At 37.6% G+C, this 26,735-nt stretch overlaps 2 protein-coding genes and 1 long non-coding RNA gene across 4 annotated transcripts; 2 read left to right on the top strand and 1 right to left on the bottom strand.

Moving 5' to 3' along the window:
• Positions 1–1,092: 1,092 nt before the first annotated feature.
• LOC100891383 (proline-rich receptor-like protein kinase PERK10) lies at positions 1,093–25,607 on the bottom strand. Its single transcript, XM_030996423.1, has 4 exons — positions 25,334–25,607; positions 3,420–3,458; positions 1,717–2,569; positions 1,093–1,341 (listed from the first exon to the last, which is right to left on the bottom strand). Exons 2-4 carry the CDS (start codon positions 3,420–3,422, stop codon positions 1,115–1,117), a joined length of 1,083 nt encoding a protein of 360 aa, XP_030852283.1. The 5' UTR covers positions 3,423–3,458; positions 25,334–25,607; the 3' UTR covers positions 1,093–1,114.
• LOC100891453 lies at positions 6,353–13,758 on the top strand. Of its 2 annotated transcripts, XM_011675683.2 has the most exons (3): positions 6,353–7,213; positions 9,173–12,183; positions 12,551–13,758. In XM_011675683.2, the coding sequence occupies exons 2-3, from the start codon at positions 9,187–9,189 to the stop codon at positions 12,746–12,748; spliced, it is 3,195 nt and encodes a 1,064-aa protein (XP_011673985.1). In that variant the 5' UTR covers positions 6,353–7,213; positions 9,173–9,186; the 3' UTR covers positions 12,749–13,758. The 2 variants fall into 2 exon arrangements, with proteins under 2 accessions (XP_011673985.1, XP_003723310.2); XM_003723262.3 differs by lacking the exon at positions 6,353–7,213 and having other exon boundaries at positions 8,837–12,183.
• On the top strand, positions 17,562–20,627 carry LOC115928682. The gene is made up of 2 exons (XR_004066170.1): positions 17,562–18,445; positions 20,166–20,627. It is a non-coding gene; the product is annotated as an uncharacterized LOC115928682 (long non-coding RNA).
• Positions 25,608–26,735: the final 1,128 nt, after the last annotated feature.

Below are 26,735 nucleotides of genomic sequence, written 5' to 3'. Positions count from 1 at the left end.
AAACTTTAGCACAGATAGAGTTCACGCTCTCCTGGCTTAGAACAGACAATTTATACTTTACTTAAAGGGACTATGTCCCATTTGCAGGCCAAAAAAATGAAAAAGTTAAATTCCAATGGCATTTGAAATATAATACTAATTTAGAACTCCCCTTAAAAAAATGGGGCTTGAAAATGTCTTTACCGTAAGTGGTAAAATAACGACTATTAGTTGTCAAATCGACTTTAGGGCTATAGAGCCCAAAAGTAATAGTCTTGATTTTCAGACAATTGTACCGAATGGTCATACGTTTTATGCTGCGCAAAGATTCAGTCAGTTTAATCTTGGCCATCACAAGAAGTGGGTTATTGATGTAGACAAATGCTCATTTACCCTTTACAACTCTTTTCATGTATGTTATTACCAAAGAAGAAAAAAGCCAGTCAGTCACTGAATAGTGTCTGACAGTGAAGTCTAATAAGTAAACAGGTTTCCTTGCATAATTTGAATATGAGGACACTGCTAATGTTTAAATTTCACAGATAGGACATACATGCCATTTTCATAATTCCTGCAAAGTTCTACAGAATTTGAGGTTGGCTGCAAAAGGGACATAGTACCTTTAAAGAGGTATTCAACTTTGAAGTATGATATCACTCTAAAACTAGCAATGTCAAGATCAATACAGGCATCGTTTAACAATGTTAAATCTGAGATGCACGGCCCTACGTGTTATCAGTGTCTGTGATATGGTGTAACATTGAAGCCCTAAAAAAAATTGCGCTTAAAAATGATCAAGAAGTACCTCAAAAAAGTAAAAAAATCTTTGAGTGGCGGTTTTACCATACTCGTTTCCCCCAATAGACTGTAGTGTTATGAAAACTGTTTGGCAAACACAAAATTTGGTTTTGATGTCCAATCAAATATATCTTGATGATCAGAAAGGCGATCGGTTTGTAAAAGTCATGGGGTTCCTGACTGACCTAAAGGTTTATAATTATCATTGCAGCATGAGCTGAATCCAGGATTTTGTTTCAGAATCTGAGACAAGGTTACCGGATCCCTTTAACTCATATATTCTTTCACATAGAGTTAATGACATTCTGGCTCTGAAGAAATGACATCAAATCTGTACTTACATGAGAGAAAAGGGTCTCCTGGTCTTCGGCACAACAGGAGGGAGATTCCCCTCGACGTCATCATAGATGTCCCCTGCATCGTCCGGTAACTGTTCCTCCTGTACCGGCTGCGGGGGTGGAGGTCTGGTCTTAGATAGGCCCCCACCAGGCCTGGCTGGGAGGGAGGGAGGGGTGGTGGGGGTAGCTCCTGGCTTGGGCGGTCTAAGTGGCGGGGGAGGGGAGTCTAGAAAAGGAGATGAAATAGTGAGAATATAAGAGATTACGACAATAACAACAACACTGACAACAATAACAACAGGTCAAGTTCAAGCTAGTTTGTCCTATTTGGACAGCACTGACCACTTCTTATATTTCTTTTCATACATCTGATCTCTGTATTAATTCAACTATCTAATAACTATACTAGATCAAATTTAGATCAGACCAAATATGAAGCAAATTTTGATAAAATATTAATCTGGAAACATGCAGAATCCCTTAGCAAGAGGTAACATATAGAAGAGCTACATGTACGTAAGCTTTAAGAATGCAAGAGAAACAATCATTCAATTTAAAGAAGACAGGCTAAAAATATCTGTACCAATATGGATCTCCTTACCTGAAGATGCGGGTAGAAACTTGGCTAACGATACGTTGGGCGGTTTGGCTGGTTTCCGAGGGGCATTGCCGATGATTAAGAGGGGTGGGAGAGGTTCAAGGACTGGTTTTCTCTCATTCGATTTTTTGCTGACTGTATGAAGGAATGAAGTTCTCCTAAAAGGGATATCCGTCACTGAGGAAGCAGAGGAGTTTTCTGAGTCTGAAACGGGCGGGGCAGGTTCATCCGCCCTGGTCCCATTCTTCCAATGGTTCTCCTTGTCTTCATCTGCAGCGGAAGGTGTCGGAAGACTCTGTTTCCTGGGCCTCGCATGTATATCTGTTAAACTGTCTTTCCTGGCTGGTGTTCGAGGCTTTTGTTTGGTTGTCAGTCCTGCAGGCGGCTTGGGGTTGGCATGTAGAGAGGACTTGTTCTGAACAGGGGTGCCACTCACATGTGGTGGGGTCTTGGGTTGGGAATGGGCTGAGCCAAGCGGAGAGGACGGTTCTTGCCTTGGCGGTGCTGCTGGCTTGGGCTTTGGCTTGGGTTGCAACTTGAAGCTGGGGATTTGGTTCTCCGAGGGTCTGGCGTCTGCAGGGGGCTTGGGTAAGGGAGGCTTCTTTAGCTTCACCTTAGAGATGTCCTCAATATTAACTCCCCCTCCGGGTGGGAATCCCCTCGCCATCGGTGACTTGACACCGTTACTTGGGGATTTGACTCCATTGGCAGAAGAGTTGTTAATGGGTAAGTTACTGGGCTTGGTAAGTTTTGAGGGCTTGTTCTGGACAGAGGGCTTTTGGGCTGGGGGTGGTCCCAATGGTGGCCCACTTCCTTGGTTGAACCGTGCAAGAATATCCTTCACAGAATTTTCTGACTGAAAGAAGAAAAAACACATTTTCTTAGATGTCAGAGACATAAATGCAGAGCTGTGATACAATGCATATTACTGAAGTGGAATTGTACAATTTTGTGGTAGACTAGCTGACACTAATTTTTGCAAATAAAACACAAAACATATAATTTGCTAACAGAAAAAAAACCTATTTTGATATAGATGAAGAATGAAATTAGTTCAGCACATATAGCAATATACACAAGTTCAAAGCTTGTGTACCAAATTGCAAATTCATTGTGTATGTTTTGGCAATACTTGGAAACTATGACTATACAATCATATAATGCAGCAAACTGAAATATTTCTTACTCTTTGTCTTATGTTCCTTCATTTTTCCAGTCCAGAATGTTATATTTAAAAAAACATGTCCTCCTTACTTTCTTAGTCACAAGAAACTCAATTGACCTTAAAGGGATCCGGTAACTTTGTCTCAGATTCTGAAACAAAATTCTGGATTTAGCTTATGAGTTATGATGCAATGATATTATAAACCTTTAGGTCAGTAAGGAACCCCATGACTTTTACAAGCCGATCGCTTGTCTGATTATCAAGATATTTATGATTGGAATTACAAATTTTGAAAAACGTTCGCCTGATGGTTTTCATAACACTACAGTCTATTGGGGAAAAAGAGTATGGTAAAACTGGTCACTCAAAGATTTTTACTTTTTTGAGGCACTTCTTGATCATTTTGAAGCGCAATTTTTGTAGGGCTTCAATATTACACCATATCAGACACTGAAAACGCATAGGGCCGTGTATCTCAGATTTAACATTGTTAAACGATCCCTTTAATACTCAATTTGTGAGTGAATAAATGAATACTTACCATAATTTATCACACTGTTGCACTCATTGGAAAGGATACCTGGAAGATAAATTGAGACCATATTGTATTCTTTATTTATGTCTTTTAGCAAGACATTGATCTACATTTGCCACACTCAACCCAGGGGATGTAAATGGGTACCTGGCAGGTGTTAATTCTTTGAAATGCTAGAGCGCCGTAATGGCAGCACAGCTAAAGCCGGGGTAATAATCTCCAAGTTTGGAAGCGCTTTAAAGTGATTGTAATACGCGCTATATAAAAACTGAGTATTATTATTTGATTTGTGAACCTTTATATACCTGTATGTATGGTTTCTTAATTCTTATTATCTACAGTACTGCTGTTCTAAATCTTCATGTACGGTATTATATGAGCTTCTCCATATATCAGGAGTGCAAGAAATGGCAAAATATTGTTATTGTACTGTACATCACCTGGTGAGCACAAATAAACAATACTTTAAGAATGAAGCTGAAAAATCTTATTTGAATTAATTTCATTTCATTTTTATTTTTTCATTTCCAACAAAATACAATACATAATAACCAATACAATGTAAAATGTATACAAAACATAGTTACATTGGTAATAAATAAATCTTAATAATAATTTATACATTTCAGGAAGACAAAAAAATGAATTTTAAAATTTAATTGCATTTATATTTTGAGAAAATGGAGAGGTCCACTGAAAAGCAAAGCTTGTAAATTGTGGACCCCTCAGATAATAATGAGTGTAAACAAAATATTGAATACATAATCAATTATTGACCAATCCCCCGCCCCCTTAAAAAAATGACAGATACATTCATGTACTTGGTTAAATGTTTTTAATCAGGGATCTGAAAATTAAAACTTGTTAATGTAGGTTTTAAGTTATAGCCTGTTAATAGCCTAAACGGGTGTTAACTTACTGAGGTATAATGGCCATTAGCAGGCCGCAAAATGAAAAGGTTACATTCCAACGGCATTTCAAAGACAGAACTAATTTAGAACTTCCCTCAAAACGAAAGGGCTTGAAAATGGATTTTAGTGGGAAAATAATGACCACCTAAAGTACAGGGTTAGTTGGCCCTAACTGCACAATCGCAGTGCTAACATGAATTTTCTTATCCCGGGATAGGCGCTTAGTACGAGACTAAAACAGCGTGTGTGAAAAGCCAAAAAGTTAGTCCAGGGCTACGGAAAGTACAGGGCTAAGCAAAACAAGTGTGAAAAGCATAATAGATAGATAACAGTGAAAAAAATACACGGGGGCTCGAGGCGAATTAGCCCCCGAAATGCCTAAAAGAGCCCCCGAAAATCAGAAAAGACCCCCTGTAAATTTGCATAGAGTTAAATGCAAAACAAATTTTAGAATGTTTTTTTCATGGAGGCAAGCTTGAAAAGTAGCCCCCGAAAATTTTTTTTTTTTTTTTTCCCTGATAGATAAGACTGCCATTCACACTACAAGATTCATTAAAGTCTGCGAGGTCGCTCAAAGCCAATTTCCCCGGAAAAGTACCCTCTTGATTTTATAATTGTTGATCAATTCCTTTCTTCTTTCGAGTTTCCAGATTATTTATGTATCCCAAAGGGAGCCCCCTGTCTACACCCGAGAGACAGGACGGTGTCTGGACGGTGTCTTAGAACGGACAGGACTACGCGGTAACCTACAGGATACAAAAATCTACATTTTGTCGTATTTTTATTTTTTTAATTTTTTTTCTTCATCTATTTTCTCTTTCATTTTATTTTAAGGGGGAAAAAAAAGAATAAGAAAAAAAGAGAGAAGCCTATATTTAAATTATATTTTTGATACTCTTATTTTAAAAAAAAAGAGAAAGAAAGAAATTAATATTAAAAAGAAAGGCGTTGGTGATAATAGTCAGGTTTTGACTGATTGCCATTACAACAAAAAACAACAACAACTACATGTAATACAATGATTTGTATCACAGAGAAGTGACATACTTCCCCTGTAATGATATTTCTAATTGGGCTAATAAGCATTATAAAGCAGGGGAAATTCATCAGATAAGTTTGTTAGATATACACAGAATCTGTATTTCTCACAAATTTGGAAACAGATCCTGTAGCCCCTCTTTTCATTTCCCCTCACAGGAGAAGGCATTAATTCTCCCCTATTTACCAGTGCTACATGTGCCAACAAATCAAGACGACAGTTATCTTTTCCCACATTCAATCCACAAACTGTGTTTTTAGACTGAAATACATATAAGGGAAGACTTCTTAAAGGTAAAGACCAGTTTTGGAAATGCCCCCCTCTCAAAAAATGAGATGGAAGCTCTTATTACCTATCATGTGAAAGAATATCTTTTGACTAATCCGTGATGATACAAATTTTGCCGACAAGCCGTCTACGTATTGACATATTTGGTAAATTAGTATATCTATTTGGACCTGATAAATATAACGCACGTGCCACGCACGTGCCACACATGTGTGCGTAGTCCCATATACATGTACGTGTACATCTTTCTGTGTACGGTGTTTGTAACTTTACCAAGACTGGGCCAAATTTCTTATCATTATCGATTAAACAACGTTTCTTTCACAATGCAATCGCATGACCAGAACTCAACTTTATATTTAATCATTTTAGTACATTGTAGTTTGATACAATTATTATCATCATAGAACATGGCTTTTAATTCTCAAACTTTTTGTATTTTATTTGCTTGTCTGATTTTTCTTTTTCTGTTGCAAGTAAGTTATACTCGGACCATGCAGCCATGGCCTTAAGCACTTTGGTTGCTTTATTTGCCTCTCTGCATGGTTGCTTGTTTGCCATACATGTAATTTTGCACAAAACAATGCGGCACCTGTTGACGAAAGGGTTGTTTTGTGGAACACAATGTCTTTGCAAAATTACAAATTCATGGCCTTGATTAGTTCCATGACAATTCTTTTAAAACTTGGAATCAGTTATATAAGTGCATGGCTCAGATCAAGGGTACCCTTCACTGACCTCAACTTCATTTGGAGATAATATGAAATCGGTTTCCCTACAATGTTTACAAACATTAATAATGTGATGCTAATAGTGTGAGGAATCTTACCAAACCATTAATTATGGCTTGTCATGGGTTTTTGGGGCACCAGCATGCATAATGTCATGAAAAATACCCATATTTGGACATTAAAATGTTACACGGGAAGCATGTGTATTTTTAATCTCAAATTAACAGTATTGTTTCATATTTTTTTGTCATGATTTTTAAATGAAATGAAAGAATGATATCTCTAATTGATTTCCTGTGTGTTTCATTCACTGATCCTCGGTGTTGAATATTTTTAATTGCCGTTTGAACATTATTGAATCGTACATAACCTTGGTGTCCGGCTGTTGTCCCAAAATTGTGTAGAAAAAATTTCATGAAAGAAATAGCCTCATAATGATTAAAATGTAATGTATCGATGAAATAATTACACAACAATAAAACACCATCAAAATGTTTGTGCTCACGTGATTAAAACATCATTGTGAAAACAATATTGTAACCTAGGAAATTTTCGTGTCCGGCCCGTTATGTACGTGCACATGAAGCTTACGGGTCGATTGAAAAAGTAAGCAACCTATTTTGTACACGAAATGAAAAGTACCTTCGTGGGCAAAATAAAAAATGTATCCTTCCGCCGGGAATTCGCCCAAACGCGCCGCAATAAGGCAAAGTTGCTTCGTGTCCGGCCATTTTGTTCCGAGTTATGTACGATCACCTTCACGAGCTCGAAAGCAGTACCATTGAATTCTATCAACTATTGGCGATTTCCCGGTCCATTGTCAAGTTTAAGGTAAGATTATTTCATTCCATACATATTTGAGAATTCTATATGCACTTTAAAACGATTTTTGTCGGATAAATATCCAGATTTTGTAGTGATTTGCGAGCAGTCAAACACGTGTTTGTCGCTTGTTTTGAATTGTTGCAAGAAAGCCGTACGTGTCCGAGTTATGTACTTGCAAGAAGTAGCGAGAATCACAAGAAGTGTGCAATTTTTTTGTTTCATTTTTACTTAGATTTAGTTTATTTTTATTTATTTATAAGTTCCTGAACATTTCTTCGAAATAAAATCATTTTTGGCGTGCTTGTAAATAAATTGCTCCGTACATAACCGGGACTGATTTGCGTGTCAAACGGCGATGCTTGTGTAGTGTCCATGGTTATGTACGTGCAAGTTTGCAGTAAAAATCTGCGAACCATACATTTTACGACAATTTGTGAATTTTGTGCTTATCAAATATAACAGTCCCTTCCCATTCTGCCGATTCGATTTTTTTAATGCATTTTGAAACTCGTTTTATCGCTAAATTACATCGTACATAACTGGGACGCTGTGTGTTGTCTCGGCGTGATTGCAAGTTTGATGTCCATGTTATGTACAAGCAAATAAAGGTGAAAACCTATGATTCGGTTACATTTTCGGTAAATTTTCGCCATCAATTTTATTTGTTCCATTTCACATCCCTGTTATGGAAAATTTAGTTTATTTTTTTTTCGGGATGTGGTAATTTTGTGCCCATGTTGTCCTGTACATAACATGGACACCGGTGAACCCTGCCATGACCCAGTTATCATTGTGTCCGTGTTATGTACATGCACATTTGCGGTAAAAATCTGTGAACAAAACATTTTAAGACCATTTGTGAATTTTTTTCTCATTAAATATAACAGTCCCTTCCCATTCTGCTGATTAAAATTTTAAAATGCATTTTGAAACTCATTTTATCGCTAAATTACATCGTACATAACTGGGACGCTGTGTGTTGTCTCGGCGTGATTGCAAGTTTGATGTCCATGTTATGTACAAGCATATAAACGTGAAAACCTATGATTCGGTTACATTTTCGGTAAATTTTTGCCATCACTTTTATTTGTTTCATTTCACGTCCCTGTTATGGTAAATTTTGTTCCAATTTTTTAGGGGGTGTGGTAATTTTGTGCCGATGTTGTCCAGTACATAACATGGACACCGGTGACCCAGTTATCATTTTGTCCATGTTATGTACGTTTATGATGAATAAAAGCAGTTTGAACCGAAACAGTTTCACTGAAATTAGTGATTATAATTTATTTCATGGTAATTTCACATATGATTTGTTAGGATTTGTGAATATTTTATGGAAGTTTTCAGTGCTTACCATAAGAACTAAGGTTCTGTACATAACATGGACACGAAATTCTGCTTTTCTTTTTAAAATGAAATTGTAATTTGTATGAAGTACAAAAAAGAGACAATTGGGGTTAAGGCCAGGCCTGATAATTTCCCAATTGAAATTAAATTAAATTCAATCGGTTTCCCAATTTTTTTTTTCTCCCAATTTTTTTATAGGGGGGTCTATATTTTTTAATTTTTTTTTTAAAACTAAAATTCTGCTTTTCTTTTTTAAATGAAATTGTAATTTGTATGAATTACAAAAAAAAGAGACAATTGGGGTTAAGGCCAGACCTGACAATTTCCTGATTGAAATTAAATGAAATTAAAGCAGTTTCCTGATTTTTGGGTGAGGTGCCGTTTTTTCACGACTTCGCGCGAGCGCTTGTCACTCTGCATTTGTTTGTGTTTTTTTTTCTTCTCCAAAACGGAAGCGGGCGGGGACGCTGAAAACAATTTTTTTTTCTTTTCCGCCTGAGACCCTATTTCATGTCTTTGTTGTACTAATTGATAGGTGAAATTAAGAAAGACTGTTATCCTTTTTTCTTTGTCACTCAATTAGGATTCTGATTTTCCTCATCTTTTTATCTTTTTCAGATTGCAGGCTTGCGATGGATGGTCGGGCTTTGCGTCCTAGAAGGGGTATTCCTCCCATCATGCTAACTGACCCAGTACCAAAGGAAAAGAAGAGCAGGAAAGAATATTCCCAGAATCAACGGGATAAACGAAAGAAGGATCCGGAGTTGCACCAGTTGTTCAAGGACTGTGAGAAGTTAAGACTTCAAGATTATAGGGAACGACAATCTGAAGCTTCAAAACAGCGCAATAGAGAGCTGCAGCGGGAGAGACAGAGGCGCTACCGGCAGAGGAAAAAAGATGTTGAGGTTGCCCAGCCTAGGACAAGGAAACAATCTGAGAAGCTTCGGACACAATGGAGAGAGCAAAAAAAAAATCAAAGAGCAAGAATGAGCAGACAAAAAGTAACCAGCTCCAACCAAAAAAGAAGAGAGTTCTATACTTCAAAGAAATCAAAGAAGAATGAAGATGTTAGTACGCCATCCACCTCCACGCAACAGACTCCACCCCGCAATCCGCCAAAGGACCAGAAATCAACAGCTTCTTCCCGGACCGCCAAATCCAGACACAAGAAAAAACTCTTAGACGGTCTACCGTCTGACCGGACTTTGAAGGCCGATGTCTTCTGTGCTAGTATTCATCAACAGACCCCACGATCAAAGAAGATCATTGCCAACAGATTAGGCATATCAATATCAACCCCCAGTTCTGATCTGAAGGAGTCCTTGACATATACACTGAAGCGCCTCTCGAGAAGCAAGACTGACATGGTGAGGCGTCGCATCATTGCCAATACATTGATGTCAAAGAAGAAGAATATGAAGTTAATGAAAAGTGTGGGAATTTCAAAGAAAGTTGTGCGGAAGATGACTAAAATCAGCAGAGAGACAAAGTGGCAGGAGTTCCGAAACAGAAGACAGGATGCAGTATCGGGTGATGACATGAAGACAGTCAAGAACTTTTATCATCATGGTGAAATAAGCTCAGACAACCCTAATCCACGGTCTACCATTAAGAAAAATGGGACTCTCTTGTCTAGGAAGGTAATGTCTACCACGCTGCATTCAGCATATGATCGGTTCAAGGTAATCCACCCAGAGGTAAAGATTGGGTTTAGTACGTTCAAACGCCTGCGACCCATCCACATCGTGCCCCGTACAGAAAACAAGTATCGTGAATGCCTGTGTGAATACTGCGTAAATATCGAGCTCAAACTGCAGGCAGTGGATCGAGCCCTGACATCGTCCGGAAAGCCAGAACTGAAGATCGGAAGCAAGTACAAGCTGTCAGACATGACTCTCTGTGCCAGGCAACACAATGGCCATCACTCCAAAACATGCATCGATCGTCACTGTGGAGAGTGTGGAGTAAACCGTGTTAAGGACCATCTTGAATGCATTGTAAGAGTTGAGAATATTCACTGGTACCGGTGGCAGCAGGGAGAAGTAGGAGGCCTAATCAGGACGACGAAGGTAGAGAAAAGCGGAACTGGCAGTGATCTCTTGAAGGAAATGTGCAAAGAGCTTGATCCCTTCAGCTACCACCTCTTCAATGCGAGGTGGCAGTACGAACAGTACAAATCAATAACTGCTGTTATACCCCCTAACACTGTAGTTATGTGCATGGATTTTGGGGAGAATTACACGTGCAAGGCCCAGGATGCCCCCCAAGGCTACCACTGGAACAACACCCAATGTACCATACATCCTGCTGTGGCATCTTACAATTGTCCTGACCCAAACTGCACAAAAATTGTAAGTGACTCGATCATCTTTATTAGCAATGATCTAAAACATGACCAACATGCGGTGCAGCACTTCACAAAGAAAGCTACAGAACTACTCAAAGGAGACAACATCACAGTAAACAGACTCATCATGTTCTCAGATGGAGCACCTACTCAATACAAAAGCAAGATAAATTTCACGGATTGCTCATACGGATATGAGGACTTTAATGTACCAGTTGAGAAGCACTTCTTCGGGTCGAGACATGGAAAGGGGCCATGCGATCGAGAAATAGGCGTCGTGAAAAAGTCCGTCAACATGGCTGTGGTGGCTCGGCAGGCCAACATTTCTACCCCCTTGGAGTTTTATGACGTTTGCAAGGGCAGACTTACACAGCCAAGGCACGGGGAGGACCATGTCCATATGAAGAGACGGTTCTTGTATGTGAAGAAAGGAGATGTAGATAGGAACAGGCCAGCAAGGACACATGTCAAACCAGTAAAGAACACGCGTAAATTGCACTGTGTAAGGGCGGTCCGTGCCATGTGCATAGAAGTCAGGGAACGCAGTTGCTTTTGTGAGGCTTGCAGACGAGGAGATGAGTGTACAATGAAGGAAATAGCTGGGGAATGGAGTTCAGAGATTATTCGTGCCACTGTGGCTGCAAGAGGTCCCGTTGAACTAGAAGAAGTGATGGACGTTGAAGAACCTGCCACAGACAACCCAGTAGCAGACCCGCCAGCTGATGACCCGCCAGCCGATGACCCACCTTCCAGTAGCCAGCCTACCATTCCGCCAGCTAACGACTTGCCAGCCAACAACTCACCAGCCAATGCTCTGCCAACCAACCCGCCTGCCAATGTACCAGCAGTCAATCTGCCAGCCGATGACTCACCTTCCAGTAGCCAGCCTACCATTCCGCCAGCTAACGACTTGCCAGCCAACAACTCACCAGCCAATGCTCTGCCAGCCAACCCGCCAGCCGACAACCAGCCAGCCGATGACCCACCTTCCAGTAGCCAGCCTACCATTCTGCCAGCTAACGACTTGCCAGCCAACAACTCACCAGCCAATGCTCTGCCAGCCAACCCGCCAGCCGACGACCAGCCAGCCGATGACTCACCTTCCAGTAGCCAGCCTACCATTCTGCCAGCTAACGACTTGCCAGCCAATGCTCTGCCAGCCAATGCTCTGCCAGCCAACCCGCCTACCAATGTCCCACCAGTCGTCAAGTATGGGGATTACATTAAAGTCTTGCTCTTGGCTAACAACCGCACAGGCAATACGAGGACATATGTAGGACTTGTGAGTATTCAACTTGCTCTATGCTTTTCATTTTGGTAAAATTTTAAGTTACAAGCAATAAAGAAAGAAACAACACCCTGTTTTGGATTGAAATATTTATTGCACAGTACTTTGAAGAAAACAAAAATCTCATAACATTGTAGTAAAATGGCAACAACCTTCAATTAAAAGAGTTGAAAGTTTATAATGTATCTCTACTAATTATTAAAAATTACATTCCTCTTTACGATGAATATTTAAAAAATCATTATATTAAACATGCATAAAACATCCAACATAGCAGAAACATAATGTATGTTCTTAAAGATTTGTGCTATTTCTTTATAACTAAAAAAGGAATTTATTTGTTTCTTTGTAAATTCTACAGATACATGGTATTGACCACAAGTCTAACGAGATGGAGGTGGCATTTATGAGGAGGCATCAATCATATTTCTTCTGGCCTGCCGTGCAGGACAAAGCTTGGGTCCCCTTGAACTCGGTGATGGAGAAACTTGAGCCACCAACCTATGACGCAAGAGGACATCTTCTCTTTAAATTTCTCCTTGAAGAAAAGGCCAAATAAATGACATTGTTACTTGCAAACTGTCACAGATGTCAGTTTAACCATATGCAGGGCTCCAAATAGTTTCATATGGAATTCTTTGCTACCAGAATTTTCATTTTCTTCAATCTCTCTAGTTTTACAAGAAATTTTGGGATGAAATCAAGATGGAAAATTAAACACTGAATAGCTAATTGCACATGACTATTTTGCACGCAATTTGGAAGCTATTCTGTTTATAAAATCCCAATTAAAGGGATCAGCTTGCCTTGGAAATTATTTTCCAGAATTAAAGTAGATGTACTTACATCCCAGAAATTTTCATTGAAAAAAAACAAAGTTGCTAACTGATCTTTGTCCTTTGAACTGAAGTTCCAGTATATGAAGCTAGGATGAAAGCATTACATACAAAACTTAATGAAACTATGAAATGCAATGCATTTTGGGGGGTATTCATTTGTTATTACATTGAATGGATAGTCTTAAGCATGGTCACGTTGGAATTCAAAAAGATTACACGGACTATATTTGATACTTGTATAACTGAATGAGTAAATTGGTTCAGTTCTCTTGGAAACTGCTCAAACTGCACACCTAGTGGTGCTAATCGATTAAGTATCGTGAAATGCTTAATGGTTAGGTATTAAAAGATTCAAATATCTTTGCATTAAAGCGTAATGTTTCTTGCTAGAACCTCCAGGTCTTGCTGCAATCAAGTTGCCTGGTTAAATGTTCAAAGGTGCTGGCCCTTTCATTATAAAGACGAGGATAATTAAAGAATAAGCAGTATGACTCCATATTTTCTTTTGGGGACAGGGTTTAGCCAAGCAGTGCATGCATTTGAACAAGAGTAGAAATGAAATACATGAAGGTGAAAGGGCACTATTACAATTACCTCCACCGTCCAGCTATGTTATTAACTAGCAAGCATGCTGAAGAGGGTGGTTAAGAACATAAAGGTGCATAAGACATTCAAGCTTGGGTGTAAACACACATCACATATAGCAGGGTTAGAGGTAAAGGGCAGGAGAGGTAAAGGGCAGGAGATATAAATAAGTAGATGTAGATTACATTTGTTTTCCTTTGTTTTCTTATTGAAAAAAGTAAAGGTTTATTGTTCACAGCATTTCATCTTATTAAAAGAGAAACTTAGAATGCATGGAAACTTGTCAAAGTGTTATCTGTGTAAGGTTTGCAATGGATTCTGAGATTTGGACATGAGGATGAAGTTACAGTGGTTGAGATTGGGAAAGACGTGCATGCATTGTACATAACTTGGTGTCCATATTTCTGTTTTAACAATATAACTTATTATATTTGCACTATATGTAACTTAATGGTGGCAACTTGTTTTATTTACTTTAAATTTGTTATAATAATTCCATTTACAAACAAAAAATCCAATAGCTTACAAATTATGATTTTTTTTTAGTGATACCAGGCATAAGGTGGACACCGAGTTATGTACAGTACAGTTTGTGATGAGTAGCATTTAATGCAAATAAATAGAAGTTGGGCAGTTAAGTGAAAAAAGGAAAATATGTGCATGTGTGTTGCATAGCTCTCTATAACATAAAACATTAGCATGAGAATATGTGCATAGATAAGAATGTGAGGAGAAAGTTTGTGTGTTACAAACTCATATGCGTTGTACATAACTCGGTGTCCACTTTGTTTTTTGCAATATTTTGAGAGCTTTTCCTCAACATCTTGATTTATCAGTTGTATTTTACTTACTTTATGATACACCTTAAAATACAAATAAGTTTGTTAAAAAAAAGTGAGATCTACACAGAAATAATTGCATGAAGTGGACACCGAGTTATGTACAATGAATTTGTGACAATGTGAACTTCGGTGGCTGATTGCTAGCAGGTAGAAAGTTCTGTATGCTCCAATACTTTTGGTGTGCGTTTTGCAATGTTTAAGGTCTATAGTCATGATATTACCAAGGAATGGCAATGAGTTTCAAATTTTACCTAAAATGTAACACTTGGGTACCCTTGATCAGAGCTATGCACATAATCTTGAAGCCTTTGATGTACTGTACATCTACCCTATAATGAAAACAATGTGGCACAGGGAGATTTTCGCTGTGGCATACAAAGAATTAAATTGGAAGCATTTTACTGATTACAATATAGTACATGTATATAAAAAAGTATAAAAAAGCATACACCAGTATAACAGTGCATAATGAGAATATGATGATGGTTAATTTACCAATAATATATCAATACTTCAAATATAATAATTATAGTAATAGTAGTAGTAATAAAAATTAGAGGAATAATAATAACATTAATAATAACATGATTAATAATAATTATAACGATAATGATAATAATAATAATAATAATTTTAAAAAATTAGTGGATATCACTCGTTCTTCTGTTTATAGTACGTTGTGTAAGAATTTTCAATGTTATTTTAATAGTATATGGCAAACTTTTTGCTGGATTAGCTGGATTCCAGTGAAAATCGCTAGATACTCCCCCCCCCCCCCCCCTTGCAGGTGCGGAAAGGGGAACCGTCTGTGTATGGGCAAGGTTGACAAATGTCACTTTTATTAAAGAATTTCCTATAGAACCAGTCAGGTGCGTACGCAGGGGGTGGTTTTGGGGTTAAACCCCCCCCCCCTCGAGTTTTTTTTATGTGTATGTTTTTTGTATGTTATTTTGGAAAACCCTCCCCTGTGAACCGTCTGTGTATGGGGAAGGTTGACAAATGTCACTTTTATTAAAGAATTTCCTATAGTAACAGTCAGGCGCGTACGCAGGGGGGGTGGTTTTGGGGTTAAACCCCCCCCCCCCTCGAGTTTTTTTTATGTGTATATTTTTGTATGTTATTTTGGAAAACCCTCCCCTTTTGATTTTTTTTTTTTTTTAATTAAAGACAAGGTTGAGTTCTGGGAAGAGGTGAAAAATAATTTGTGAGCGTTACTCATTCTTATTATGCAAGTGTGGAAGAACATCAGATAAGACATGTTCCCTGAAAAGCATGGCTCTTCAAATGCCTTCATATTCTAAATATGCATGTAAAATCGTAAAAATCGGGGGGCCGGCTTTTTACGCCACGTGTTCGTGTAGTCCCATATACATCTTTCTGTGTACAGTGTTTGTAACTTGGCCAAATTTCTTATCATTTTGATGATTCCAGAACCTTGCAATATACACAAATTCTTATATGCTAGATGATCAACCTTTTCTGGTCGGTTCCACACCGTTTCTTTCACAATGCAATCGCATGACCAGAACTCAACTTCATCTTTAAATTAAAAAAATTAAAAAAATAATAATAAAAAAAAAAAAAATTGCCAATAGGTGACCTTAAAAAGGTGACCTTACCCCCCCCCCCCCCCCCAACTGGACAAAATGTCAAATTTTCAAATTTCGAGACCCCCCCCCCCCCAAAAAAAAGTGTCCTATTACCCCCCCCCCCCCCCCCCTAGCTGCGTCGTTGCTATTTTTTGGGGGACTTGTTTTTAAAAAAAAGTGTACACTTACCCCCCCCCCCCCCACCCCGCTTATTCAGCGGCTGGCTAAGTCGTTGCGAAATTTTGGGCCCGATTTGAAAACCCTCCCCTTGAAAAAATCCTGCGTACGCCACTGGTACCAGTCACCAGATGGTTATTTCTGAATTCTGTTTAATAATTATGTCCCTTGTAAAAAAAAACCATGGTTTTACCATCATAACCATGGTAATACCATGGTTCACCCATGGTTTTACAATGGATCGACTGTTTTCAGGATCCAACCGTGAGTATCCATGGTTTTACCAACATAACCATGGTTAAACAATGGTTAAACCATGGTTTTACCACTGTTAATTAACCATGGTTTAAAAACTATGGTTAAACCGTGGTTAAACCACAGTTATTACACCACGGTTTCAAAACCATGGTTAAACCATAGTTTTACAGCAGTTCAAAAACCATGGTAACAAAACCATAAATAAACCATGGTTTAACCATGGTACTAAAACCATAGTAATGAAACCATAGTTAAACCATTGTATTACAATGGTTAAAAAACTATGGTTAAGAAACCATGGTTAAACAACAGTATTGCCAACGTTGAAAAACCACTGTTATTTAACCATGGTTATACCATGGTTTTAAAATGGTTCAAAAACCATAGTTTTTTAACCGTGGCAATATCATGGTTTAACCGTGGGTTCTTAACAATGGTTTTTTAACCATGGTTAAACCATTGAATAACCATTGTTAAAAAACCATGGTTAAGAAACCATGGTTAAACAACGATATTGCCAACGTTGAAAAACCACTGTTATTGAACCATGGTTATACCATGGTTTTACAATAGTTCAAAACCCATAGTTTTTTAACCGTGGCAATATCATGGTTTAACCGTGGGTTCTTAACGATGGTTTTTTAACCATGGTTTAACCATTGAATAACCATCGTTAAAAAACCATGGTTAAGAAACCATGCTTAAAACCATGGTTTTACCACGGTACAAAAATCATGGTAACAAAACCATGGTTGAACCATTGGATAACCATTGCTAAAAAACCATGGTTAAGAAACCATGATGTAACCATGGTTTTACCATGGTTGAAAAACCACGGCTATTGAACCATGGATGAAACCATGGTTTTACCACGGTACAAAAACCACGGCTATTGAACCATTGTTGAACCATTGGATAACCATTGCTAAAAAACCATGGTTAAGAAACCATGGTGAAACCATGGTTTTGCCATGGTCGAAAACCACTGTAACTAAACCATGGTTAAAAACCATGGTTTTACCACAGTTGAAAAACCATGGCTATTGAACCGTGGATGAAACCATGGTTTTACTACGGTTGAAAAACCACGGCTATGAAACCATGGTTTAACCATAGTTTTACAACTGTACAAAAAACTAGGTAACGAAACCATTTTTAAAAGTTCTACCAAGATACAAAAACCATGGTAAAGAAATCATGTGCAAACCATGGTTTTGCCATGGTTGTAAACCATGGTAACGAAACTATAGTTAAAACGATGGTTTTACCGAGGTTGACAAACTACGGTTACGAAACCATAGTTAAACCATGGTTTTAGAATTGTTCTGATACCATAGTTATAAAAACATGGTTAAACCATGGTTTTACCACAAATCAAACAACGGTCTGACCGTAGTTAACTACACTTTTGACATGGTCTCAACACGAGTATTAAAAAAAATTAAAAAAAACTACTATCATGTAACCAATGTAGTTATGACCACTATATACATAATACATGTATGACCAGCACTACTCGATTGTTTTGATGACCTTGAACTGATTCGATAATATGGAATTGTAACAATTTGCCCCAAAATAAATACAATTATTAGTGTGTTTGCTGCCATCTAGTGGTGGAATGCACACTGTATTTCCAATTTTGAATTTCTTCACTCCAGCCATTACTTTGCCGTTTCGCCAAATTTGTCTTCCTTTAAAACCCAGAATATAGGGGATAAGGGTTAGATTTACACCAGGAAAGAAGAATTGTACGAGACTAAGAGTATTCCAGAGCAAGAATTGGACAACATGAAGAACTCGAAGTAGATCTAGATTTCAATTTACCAGACAGTCACACTGGTCTACATACTACAGTACAGTCCCACACAGCCACTCATGTGTGGGAAAATATCGGTCTGCAGAAAACGACCAACTTTGCTTTGCTGCTGGAGCTATACTTTAAGGTCAACATTTTCTCCAGGAGGTGAGTAATAAGATTAAACATAATTTAAGGCTTGATACAGAATTGGGTATGCTTTCTGTAAAAATTAAGAAATTTGGTTATAAATCTCATTCTTCTTTTTGATTTTTTGTAAATTTTGTTCATGAAAAAAAACCAAACGGATTGCAATTGATGATGATAGTAGATTTACTAGATTATATTCCATACTGTACAATACTGCATCCATGAAAGTAACGTACTCCATGGAGCTCCGACGCCGATGCCAAAGGCATCGAAGCTCATGCAGATGTGGCCCGTTTATGAAAACGATTCAAACAGCGGCTGAGCGGGTTTGGTCACATGTTTTCGCAAAGTAAATACTGAAAAAGAGGTAGTCTAATTACAACTTTGACTAGACTTAACAATGTTTTTTTTTTACTCCTTTGGGCATCTTTCCAACCACTTGAAATCATAATATGAAGAAGTCTCGTGGGGGAAAAAGGGTGATTCTTTGTGCTAACCCGACGATTCATCCATGTTCGTTGATTTAACATGGCGAGGAGAAAGTACGCATGCGCGGTCACGGCGGAGCAAATATTAATATTCATGATAGGAGGGGGGTTTTCGGCCACTTAAGACAAAATCCTATTTTAGGACTCTTTACTTCCTATTATCATTTCTTGTTCAAATCATGAAGCAAATATTATTATTCAAACAAACAAAGAATCCCAGAAAAAAAATCATGAATTGCCATGACAATATCCATTTCAATTTTCACTGTTTCGGAGACAGTTATCGACCTAGCGAGACAGTTTTCGGTCGTATGTACAAAGTCAATAGGAAGCGCGCCCGCGTCGTGCGTTTCCCCGCTGATCTATAGTACTAGCGGGCGGAGCAGGTATCCCGAGCCGGAGCTCGCCATGCCGAAAACTAGTTCTGCGGTGATCGGAAATTGGAATCTGAATTGGACAGAGATATCGTGTGTGCGTTGCGGTGTTCGGCTGCATTGATTTAATACATGCGATGAGATACTTTTTAGCTTGGGACTCACACAAAATCGGGCTCTAAATATGAAAAATACTTGAAATAAAGCTCATTTTATGGTACCCATATTTCTTACAGACATGCGTAAGATACTCGATTTTTCAGATTCGGGTAGCGGGACCGCTGATTACATCGCTAAAATGTGATATTTTAGGATATATTTTCCATTGCAAATGTGGTTCTTCAGTGACTCTGGCATGGTATGGCATGTGTGGAATATGTGATATGCTATCATGGGATGTATTTTAAAGGAATTTTACTATGCATCCAAAGGACCGGCCGAAAACTGGTGATGGTCGATTACCCCCTCCTTTACTCTAGGCGCCGTTTGTCTAAATTGCTGTATAGGCCTATATAAGAGGTTGAGAAGGGCTTTGTTTCTTCGATTCATGCATAGAGACTATTCAGCAATTTCGAGTAAACAGCGCTGTTTGAATCACTTTCATAAACGGGCTCTGAGCACGTTCGTGTACCCCAAATCTCTGGTAAAGGGGTACTTTAACGCAACAAAGTCTGGCCCATATTGACTTAAATAGGTTGTTTAAAAAATCTGGCCCGTATTAAAACTACACACAGGAGATAGGGGGTGCTTTCAAAGGGGGAGGTACATTTGTAGAGTGTACATGTTGCTAATATCAACTCATAATTTTCGCTATATTTGATTTGAGAGCATATAATACAATTCTACAATGTGCTAATATTTATTTTTATTTTTCAGGGTATCTTCGGCTGCGGGAAAGTCATCAACATGGACTGTTCCAGTGAACATGCAGTCTTGATTTGTAAGACTAAACTGTCCAACAAACTTCACGGAAATTATGCAAGACATGGGTGAGAGTTTGAGAATTCATCTGTATGGGATCCCTATAGAGGAGAGCTTTTCAAAATTATACCAGTTATGCTGACCAGCAAACATTCAGCAAGTACATCCAGTACAATCGACCCTGTCACCTTTGTTCGGTCGGAAGGAATCTGAGAAAGTAATCTTCAATACACAGCTTTTTTTCGAGCAAAACTTTTAAATTTGCCGCACAGATGTGACGTATACGCCTCTGTCTGTGTTGTGAGGACCCTACGTCACAAAAAATGTCGCGCAATGCATTGTGAGAGGAACCGGCTCGATCATTCACTTGTTTTTTGCTCATTAAAGCCTTACTGCACTCCTTTTAGCTACTTGCTCCCTCTATATAGAAAACTTCCCCAATCGGTGCCTGTTGGTTCCCCATGATCCTCTATTTCTTATGTTATTTGAGAGCCGAGTTGATGAGATAGCCACCTGTCAGTGATCTCACCGTGTGGTCTAATCCCTTCTGGCCAAACTAGTACAGATGGCCTTTAAAGACCGTCAATACTACTGGGCCAGAAGGGATTTGACCACACAGCGAGGTCACTGACAGGTGGCTATCTCATTAACTCAGCTCTCAACTAACATAAGAAAAAGAGGATCATGGGGGATCAACAGGCACCGATTGGGGAAGTTTTCTATATAGAGGGAGCAAGTAGCTACAAGTAGGACAGTGGGGCTTTAAACAAAATTATTAAAAATAAGTCTGAGCACCATTTTCCAAAACCAAGTTATTTTGGGGCTGTACAGATCTTTGTCTATCTAATCGACTCAACTTTTCAGTGGAGTGGACTTGTACTTTAACACTTATTAAAGTAAGGCTGTGCATAACCGTGTAATGAAGTACTCGAGTACACTCCCAGGCTTACAGTCGAATACTCGGACGCCATGTTTTTTTTGGTTGAATTTTGTTGATATTTTTTGTTGTTGAAGTGAACTTCTCTATGTATAGTAAAATTATACCTTTACCTTCACGCGTATAATTCATCAATACAAAATTTTAAAGAATTCTTTTTTAGAATATTTATTTTTGTCATGACATCTCATCAAAACTTTCCAGATAGCCTTGCTACTGGTATGACGCAGCACTTTATAGTCATTATTAAGCTGTTCAATAATGGTTCGCATTTATCTGCCAGTTTTACCAGTATTTTATCAGCAAAAATATAAAAATGCTTGTTTTCGTGTTAGGAATATCTTTCATTCAGATTAGATTTACATTATAATAATTTGGTTTACACAACTGATATGTACATGCATACATGTATAAGCCCAAAAATTTGCCAGCGTTTGAGACTTTCCATCTATTTAGATATTCATGTTTAGAGAGAAGGTTGAGTTCTGGGAAGAGGTGAAAAAAAATTGTGAGCTTTATCATTGTATTATGTAAGTGTGGCAGTACATCAGATAAAAATGTGCCCTGAAAAGCATGGATCTTCAATCAAATGCCTTAATATTCTAAACATGGCATGTAAAATTATATATTGAGGTTCGATTTTTACGCCACATGTTCATGTAGTCCCATATTCACATCTTTCTGTGTACAGTGCTTGTAACCTTACCAAGACTAGACCAAATTTCTTATAATTTTGATGATTCCAGAACCTTGCAGTACACACCAATACTTTTATATGCTAGATGATCAACCTGTCCTGATCGATTCCACAACGTTTCTTTCACAATGCAATCGCATGACCAGAACTTGACTTTATTTTTAAGCTGTTCAATATTGGTTCACATATATCTACCAGTTTCACCAGTTTTAAATGACATTGTTTATTGTGCTCTTCAAACAAAAGCTGATGGAAGACCAAAGAAGATTGTTTTCATGTTACAATTTTTTTTCTTCTATTAAATGTGAAAATATCGAGTTACTTACTCATCCGTTCACTTGCCGATGCCAACAATTTTGCTAAAATGTATTCACTTAGTGTAATCTTTCATTGTGTGCTGAAACTAGCTTGTGTTCAAGAAAATATGTATTTGCTATAATTACTTTGTAATTAAGAGTACCGGTAGTAAGATTCCACTTGCCTGGTTAAAATGTCATCTTTAGTAAGTTTCCTCTTTACCATCGGATGACTTAGTTATGTTACATTCTTTTATATGTAACCTAGCTAAATTAGTCTAATTTTGTTCAAAATATGAGATTCAGGATTTTGGTATTTCCTAATGAGGGTATCTTAAACCCTCTGCGTAATTTTAAGCGTCGGAAATCATGTGTACATGTATGTAAATATGATATTTGTTTTAATCAAATGAAAATGATAATTTTACAGCATTTCAATAGAAGCTGTTCTTTGTAGTGGCCCATTTTCTCCCTGACTTTGACTTTAAATCTGCTTCAGCAATGTTCTAAATCTTGGGTGCTCGTTTTGAGAGGGTTTACTTATTTGAAAAATTATGCACCATTTTAAGATATTGACTTCTACTTTAATGTCATGTGAAAATCAGCACAATCCTTTTTTTGACCTATTGGTCATTTTGTGGTGTAAGGTCACATATGACATTGTCCAGTATCGTTTTGTAACAAATGATTGTAACACAGTAACCCAAAAAAATTATATAAGTTTTCAAATGAACACATTGTTAATAGTTCCAAAAGTTGAACAAGATGGGCCATATTTCCTCTTTTACAATTGTTATACCTGCTTGTAAGGGTTTCAGGGTACATCCTATATTTATTGTTACTCAGGTTTAAAGTCTTTTTGGGAGGGGTGGGTGGCTTTTAGAATAGAAGTGGTTGAAATAAAAGGCTTTTAATTCTGATCCTTAGGCCATTTTGTTCAATTATTCAAGGAGATGGTCTTGTTATTGTGTGTAGGGAGGGATATGGGTGTATAGGTGTGAAAAGGCATTTTATAAACATATGTCCATATTGATCCAGTTATTTGCAAGATGTTCATTACCATTTGTAAGTTTGTTATGTTTGTCTCATTAAGTCAGTGTTAATTACAATTTTTTTCCCCTCTCAAACAGTACATTTCAATTTCAATTGAAGAAATATAGTTATAGGTTTTTTGTATCAAACAATTGCTGGAATTATAGAGTTAAAATAGAGACCATCTGAAATGCATTACAATAAAGGGTACAAACAAGAAGGGGAAGAACTTGTTTTGACTGACTAGCCAAATACCTATAATTGGGATACAACTTGTTACCTTTCAAACAAATCAAATGTTTGCAGTTGGTAAAATTATCTTTGTATATTTGTGTGATTTTTTGGGGTCATGCCCTCTTTACAGTTTTTATTATTACAATATATGCAATAGGACCTCAACTCAGGAAAAAAAAAATCTTGCATACTCAGATACCTTGCCATATTTGTTCTTATTACTGACAGCTTTATGGTGTTGTGGTCAGTGTAATGGTACTCTTAATTGAAATATTTTAGTCTTTCCTTTTTATTCCTCATTAGCCTATACCTCATACATATAAGCTTGCTAAGTGTGTGCTGTTTACAAACAGTTTACTAATTAACTTTTTATGTGTACCGGTAAGACAGTTTATTACAAATATTTATTTGAACATGCATAAAGTCTTGCCACTTTACGTCTAAAGACTAGGATGTTTAAACACATTTACATGTATTACTCTAAAACGTGTGTGACATATATTTTATTAAAAGTATTCATCTTTTTCAACACAATTTTTCATTTCTTTTGGCAGGTCATTCATTGTGTCTCCCATCACTGATATCAAACATATATTATGTATTTCTTACACATTTAAAATAGCTTCTCTTTTCTATAAATGATTTACATTTCAGAAGTTTCACCTTGGATTCACCATGGTTTGTACCTAAAAGCCATGGTGAAATTATGGTTAAACGACGGAGAAAACATGGTAATACCATTGTTTGACTGTACCGTGGATCCATTGTAGTACCATGTTATCAAGGTGGTAATACCATGGTGAAACTGTAATACTATGGTGTACTGTAATACCATGGTGAAACCATGGTTAAACCATGGTTTTACTGTACCGTGGATCCATTGTAAACCATGAAATAACAGGAGTAAATTGGAACAGACATATTATGGTAAAACCATGGTTTTACTGTAGTTTTACCATGGTTTTGCCGTGGTCATACCATGGTGAAACCAAGGTGAAACCATGGCTTTACTGTACCATGGATCCATTGTAAACCATGAAATAACAGGAGTAAATTGGAACAGACATATTATGGTAAAACCATGGTTTTACTGTAGTTTCACCATGGTTTTGCCGTGGTCATACCATGGTGAAACCAAGGTGAAACCATGGTTAAACCATGGTTTTACTTTGCGGTACTTTGCGGTTTAACCGTGGTAAAACCATGGTTTTACTGTACCATGGATCCATTGTAAACCATGAAATAACAGGAGTAAATTGGAACAGACATATTATGGTAAAACCATGGTTTTACTGTAGTTTTACCATGGTTTTGCCGTGGTCATACCATGGTGAAACCAAGGTGAAACCATGGTGAAACCATGGTTAAACCATGGTTTTACTTTGCGGTACTTTGCGGTACTTTGCGGTTTTACCGTGGTAACACCTTGGTTTTACCATGGAAAAACCACAGTTTAACCATGGAAAATCCATGGAAAATCCATGGTAAAACCATAATATGTCTGTTCCAATTTACTCCTGTTATTTCATGGTTTACAATGGATCCATGGTACGGTAAAACCATGGTTTTACCGTACCATGGATCCATGGTTTTTTTTTACAAGGGGTAGATCTAATTGACATTTAAAAGATTTATATAAAACATTATACAATTTATAGACTGGTTAGGTCTACACCAAGAATACACTAAACAGATAATCAGAAATAACCAAGAATATAGACAAGACTAGCAGATCCATGCATAGATAAAGAATACGCTTGTAAAATTAATACATTTGTCATGACCAGATCAGTGAGACAGCTACTTGAAATTGTTAGTTGAAGCACTGTACACAGATACACTGTGTGTAAGGCTAACACGTCCTATACCCCCGCACTCATTGCAGTAGCTGAGCTGACCGGAGGGCTACCGGGTTTGTCCAACTTACCAATCAACAAGTACTGCGCTCTCTCCTCCACTGAAGAAAACTTTTATTCCAACAATCAAAACTCCTGCAAAAATAACCACGGTTGATCCTTTCCTAACCAGAGGTGTAAGAAATGTTCCTAATCATGGTATGAGTACTTTTCAGAACGAGAAAACACCGAGACAGTTACATTTTGAGCATATTTCCTTTTATGATCCGGATTTTCCGTGCTCTTGTTGTCTGCTAGTGCACTGGGCATGCTGTAAAGTTTCGTACACGAGTTGTCGGCAAACTCGAAATAAACTTTGTCTACTTCCGGGTTCTGTAAAGATAAGGTTGGTTGGCTGTTTGTGGGCTGTAGAAGCCGGAGTCAGTGCAAAGATTTACAACCACAAACTTCCCAGTTCTTTTGTTGATCCATTGTGACTGGGAAGTGTTCTGTTCTATGTTTTTAAAATATGGTATGGAATGGTATGGTATTCATTGAATCATGCATTGCAGTTACATATACTGAATTGCACATGGATATACATTGTTTACAGTGTACAATTTAAAACAGTATCATTTACATAATTATAAATACACGTAGGCCTATAACAATGTTCATCCTCAATTTCATACCAAATGTAAAATAAAAGCAAGAATACGACAAGAAGGAAATAGGGAATATGTACCTAAATAAAATTTGAAAGTGAGGAAGAGAGAAGGGGAAAATGAAGAGAAAAGAAGTAGAAAGAGAGGATCAGAGACCAAGAGATATGGTGAAGAAAGAGAAAGAGCAGGAAAATAGAGAGCTGGAGAAAGAGAGAAAGAAAGAGAGGGGGAAAGAGAGGGGGGGAAAGAGAGGGGAAAGAGGGAGTGAGAGACAACGGAGGTATACAAAAAAAGAGGGGAGAGAGAAACGGGGATCTTGCCAACAAAAAATACGAATCGACGCCGATAAAAAGATAAAGTATGCATTGCAACACTATGAATAGTATTAATAAGATGAACAAAAAATACAGACGGTAGTAAAAACCTAAACAAACAACCTCTTACAAAAATATATAAAAATACATGCAGATATAGCAGAGAAGCAAGATTCAAAATGAGAAATTGCAGACCTGAGTAAACTAATAGTATTAAGATAAAATAACGGGCAACCAGAGGCAATTTAACATAGTTATAAAACAGACAGTCCCAAGAGTAAAGATAATAAAAAATTATAAATTGAGGTAAAACGTATCTTCTCCTCACGTTCATTTTTTTCCTTCATCTTCCTTCTTACTCTTCCTCCTCGACGGCAACCTTTCTCTATTTTTTGTCTCCTCATTTTATTTTGTATTGTTCTTCTAAGATTATGCTAATATTTGTGGTCCGTTTTATTAATTGAAAATATTTTTTGTCTGTCTTTCTTGATTTCTTTCTTTCACTTTCTTTCTTT

This window comes from Strongylocentrotus purpuratus, unplaced genomic scaffold (assembly GCF_000002235.5).
Source record: "Strongylocentrotus purpuratus isolate Spur 01 unplaced genomic scaffold, Spur_5.0 spur5_contig_855, whole genome shotgun sequence".
In the NCBI taxonomy this organism is placed as follows: domain Eukaryota; kingdom Metazoa; phylum Echinodermata; class Echinoidea; order Camarodonta; family Strongylocentrotidae; genus Strongylocentrotus; species Strongylocentrotus purpuratus.
The sequence above is the reverse complement of the archived record's forward strand: the minus strand, read 5'-3'. Positions and strand labels throughout refer to the sequence as shown.

What these genes read in the sequence shown, in the direction of transcription:
- LOC100891453 (XM_011675683.2), top strand. Translation starts at nt 9,187, where the DNA reads ATGGATGGTCGGGCTTTGCGTCCTAGAAGGGGTATTCCTCCCATCATG. An exon ending in CGAGGACATATGTAGGACTT is followed by an intron (nt 12,184 to 12,550) that starts GTGAGTATTCAA and finishes TAAATTCTACAG; the next exon opens with ATACATGGTATTGACCACAA.
- LOC100891383 (XM_030996423.1), bottom strand. An exon ending in GTTTCTACCCGCATCTTCAG is followed by an intron (nt 1,342 to 1,716) that starts GTAAGGAGATCC and finishes CTCCTTTTCTAG; the next exon opens with ACTCCCCTCCCCCGCCACTT.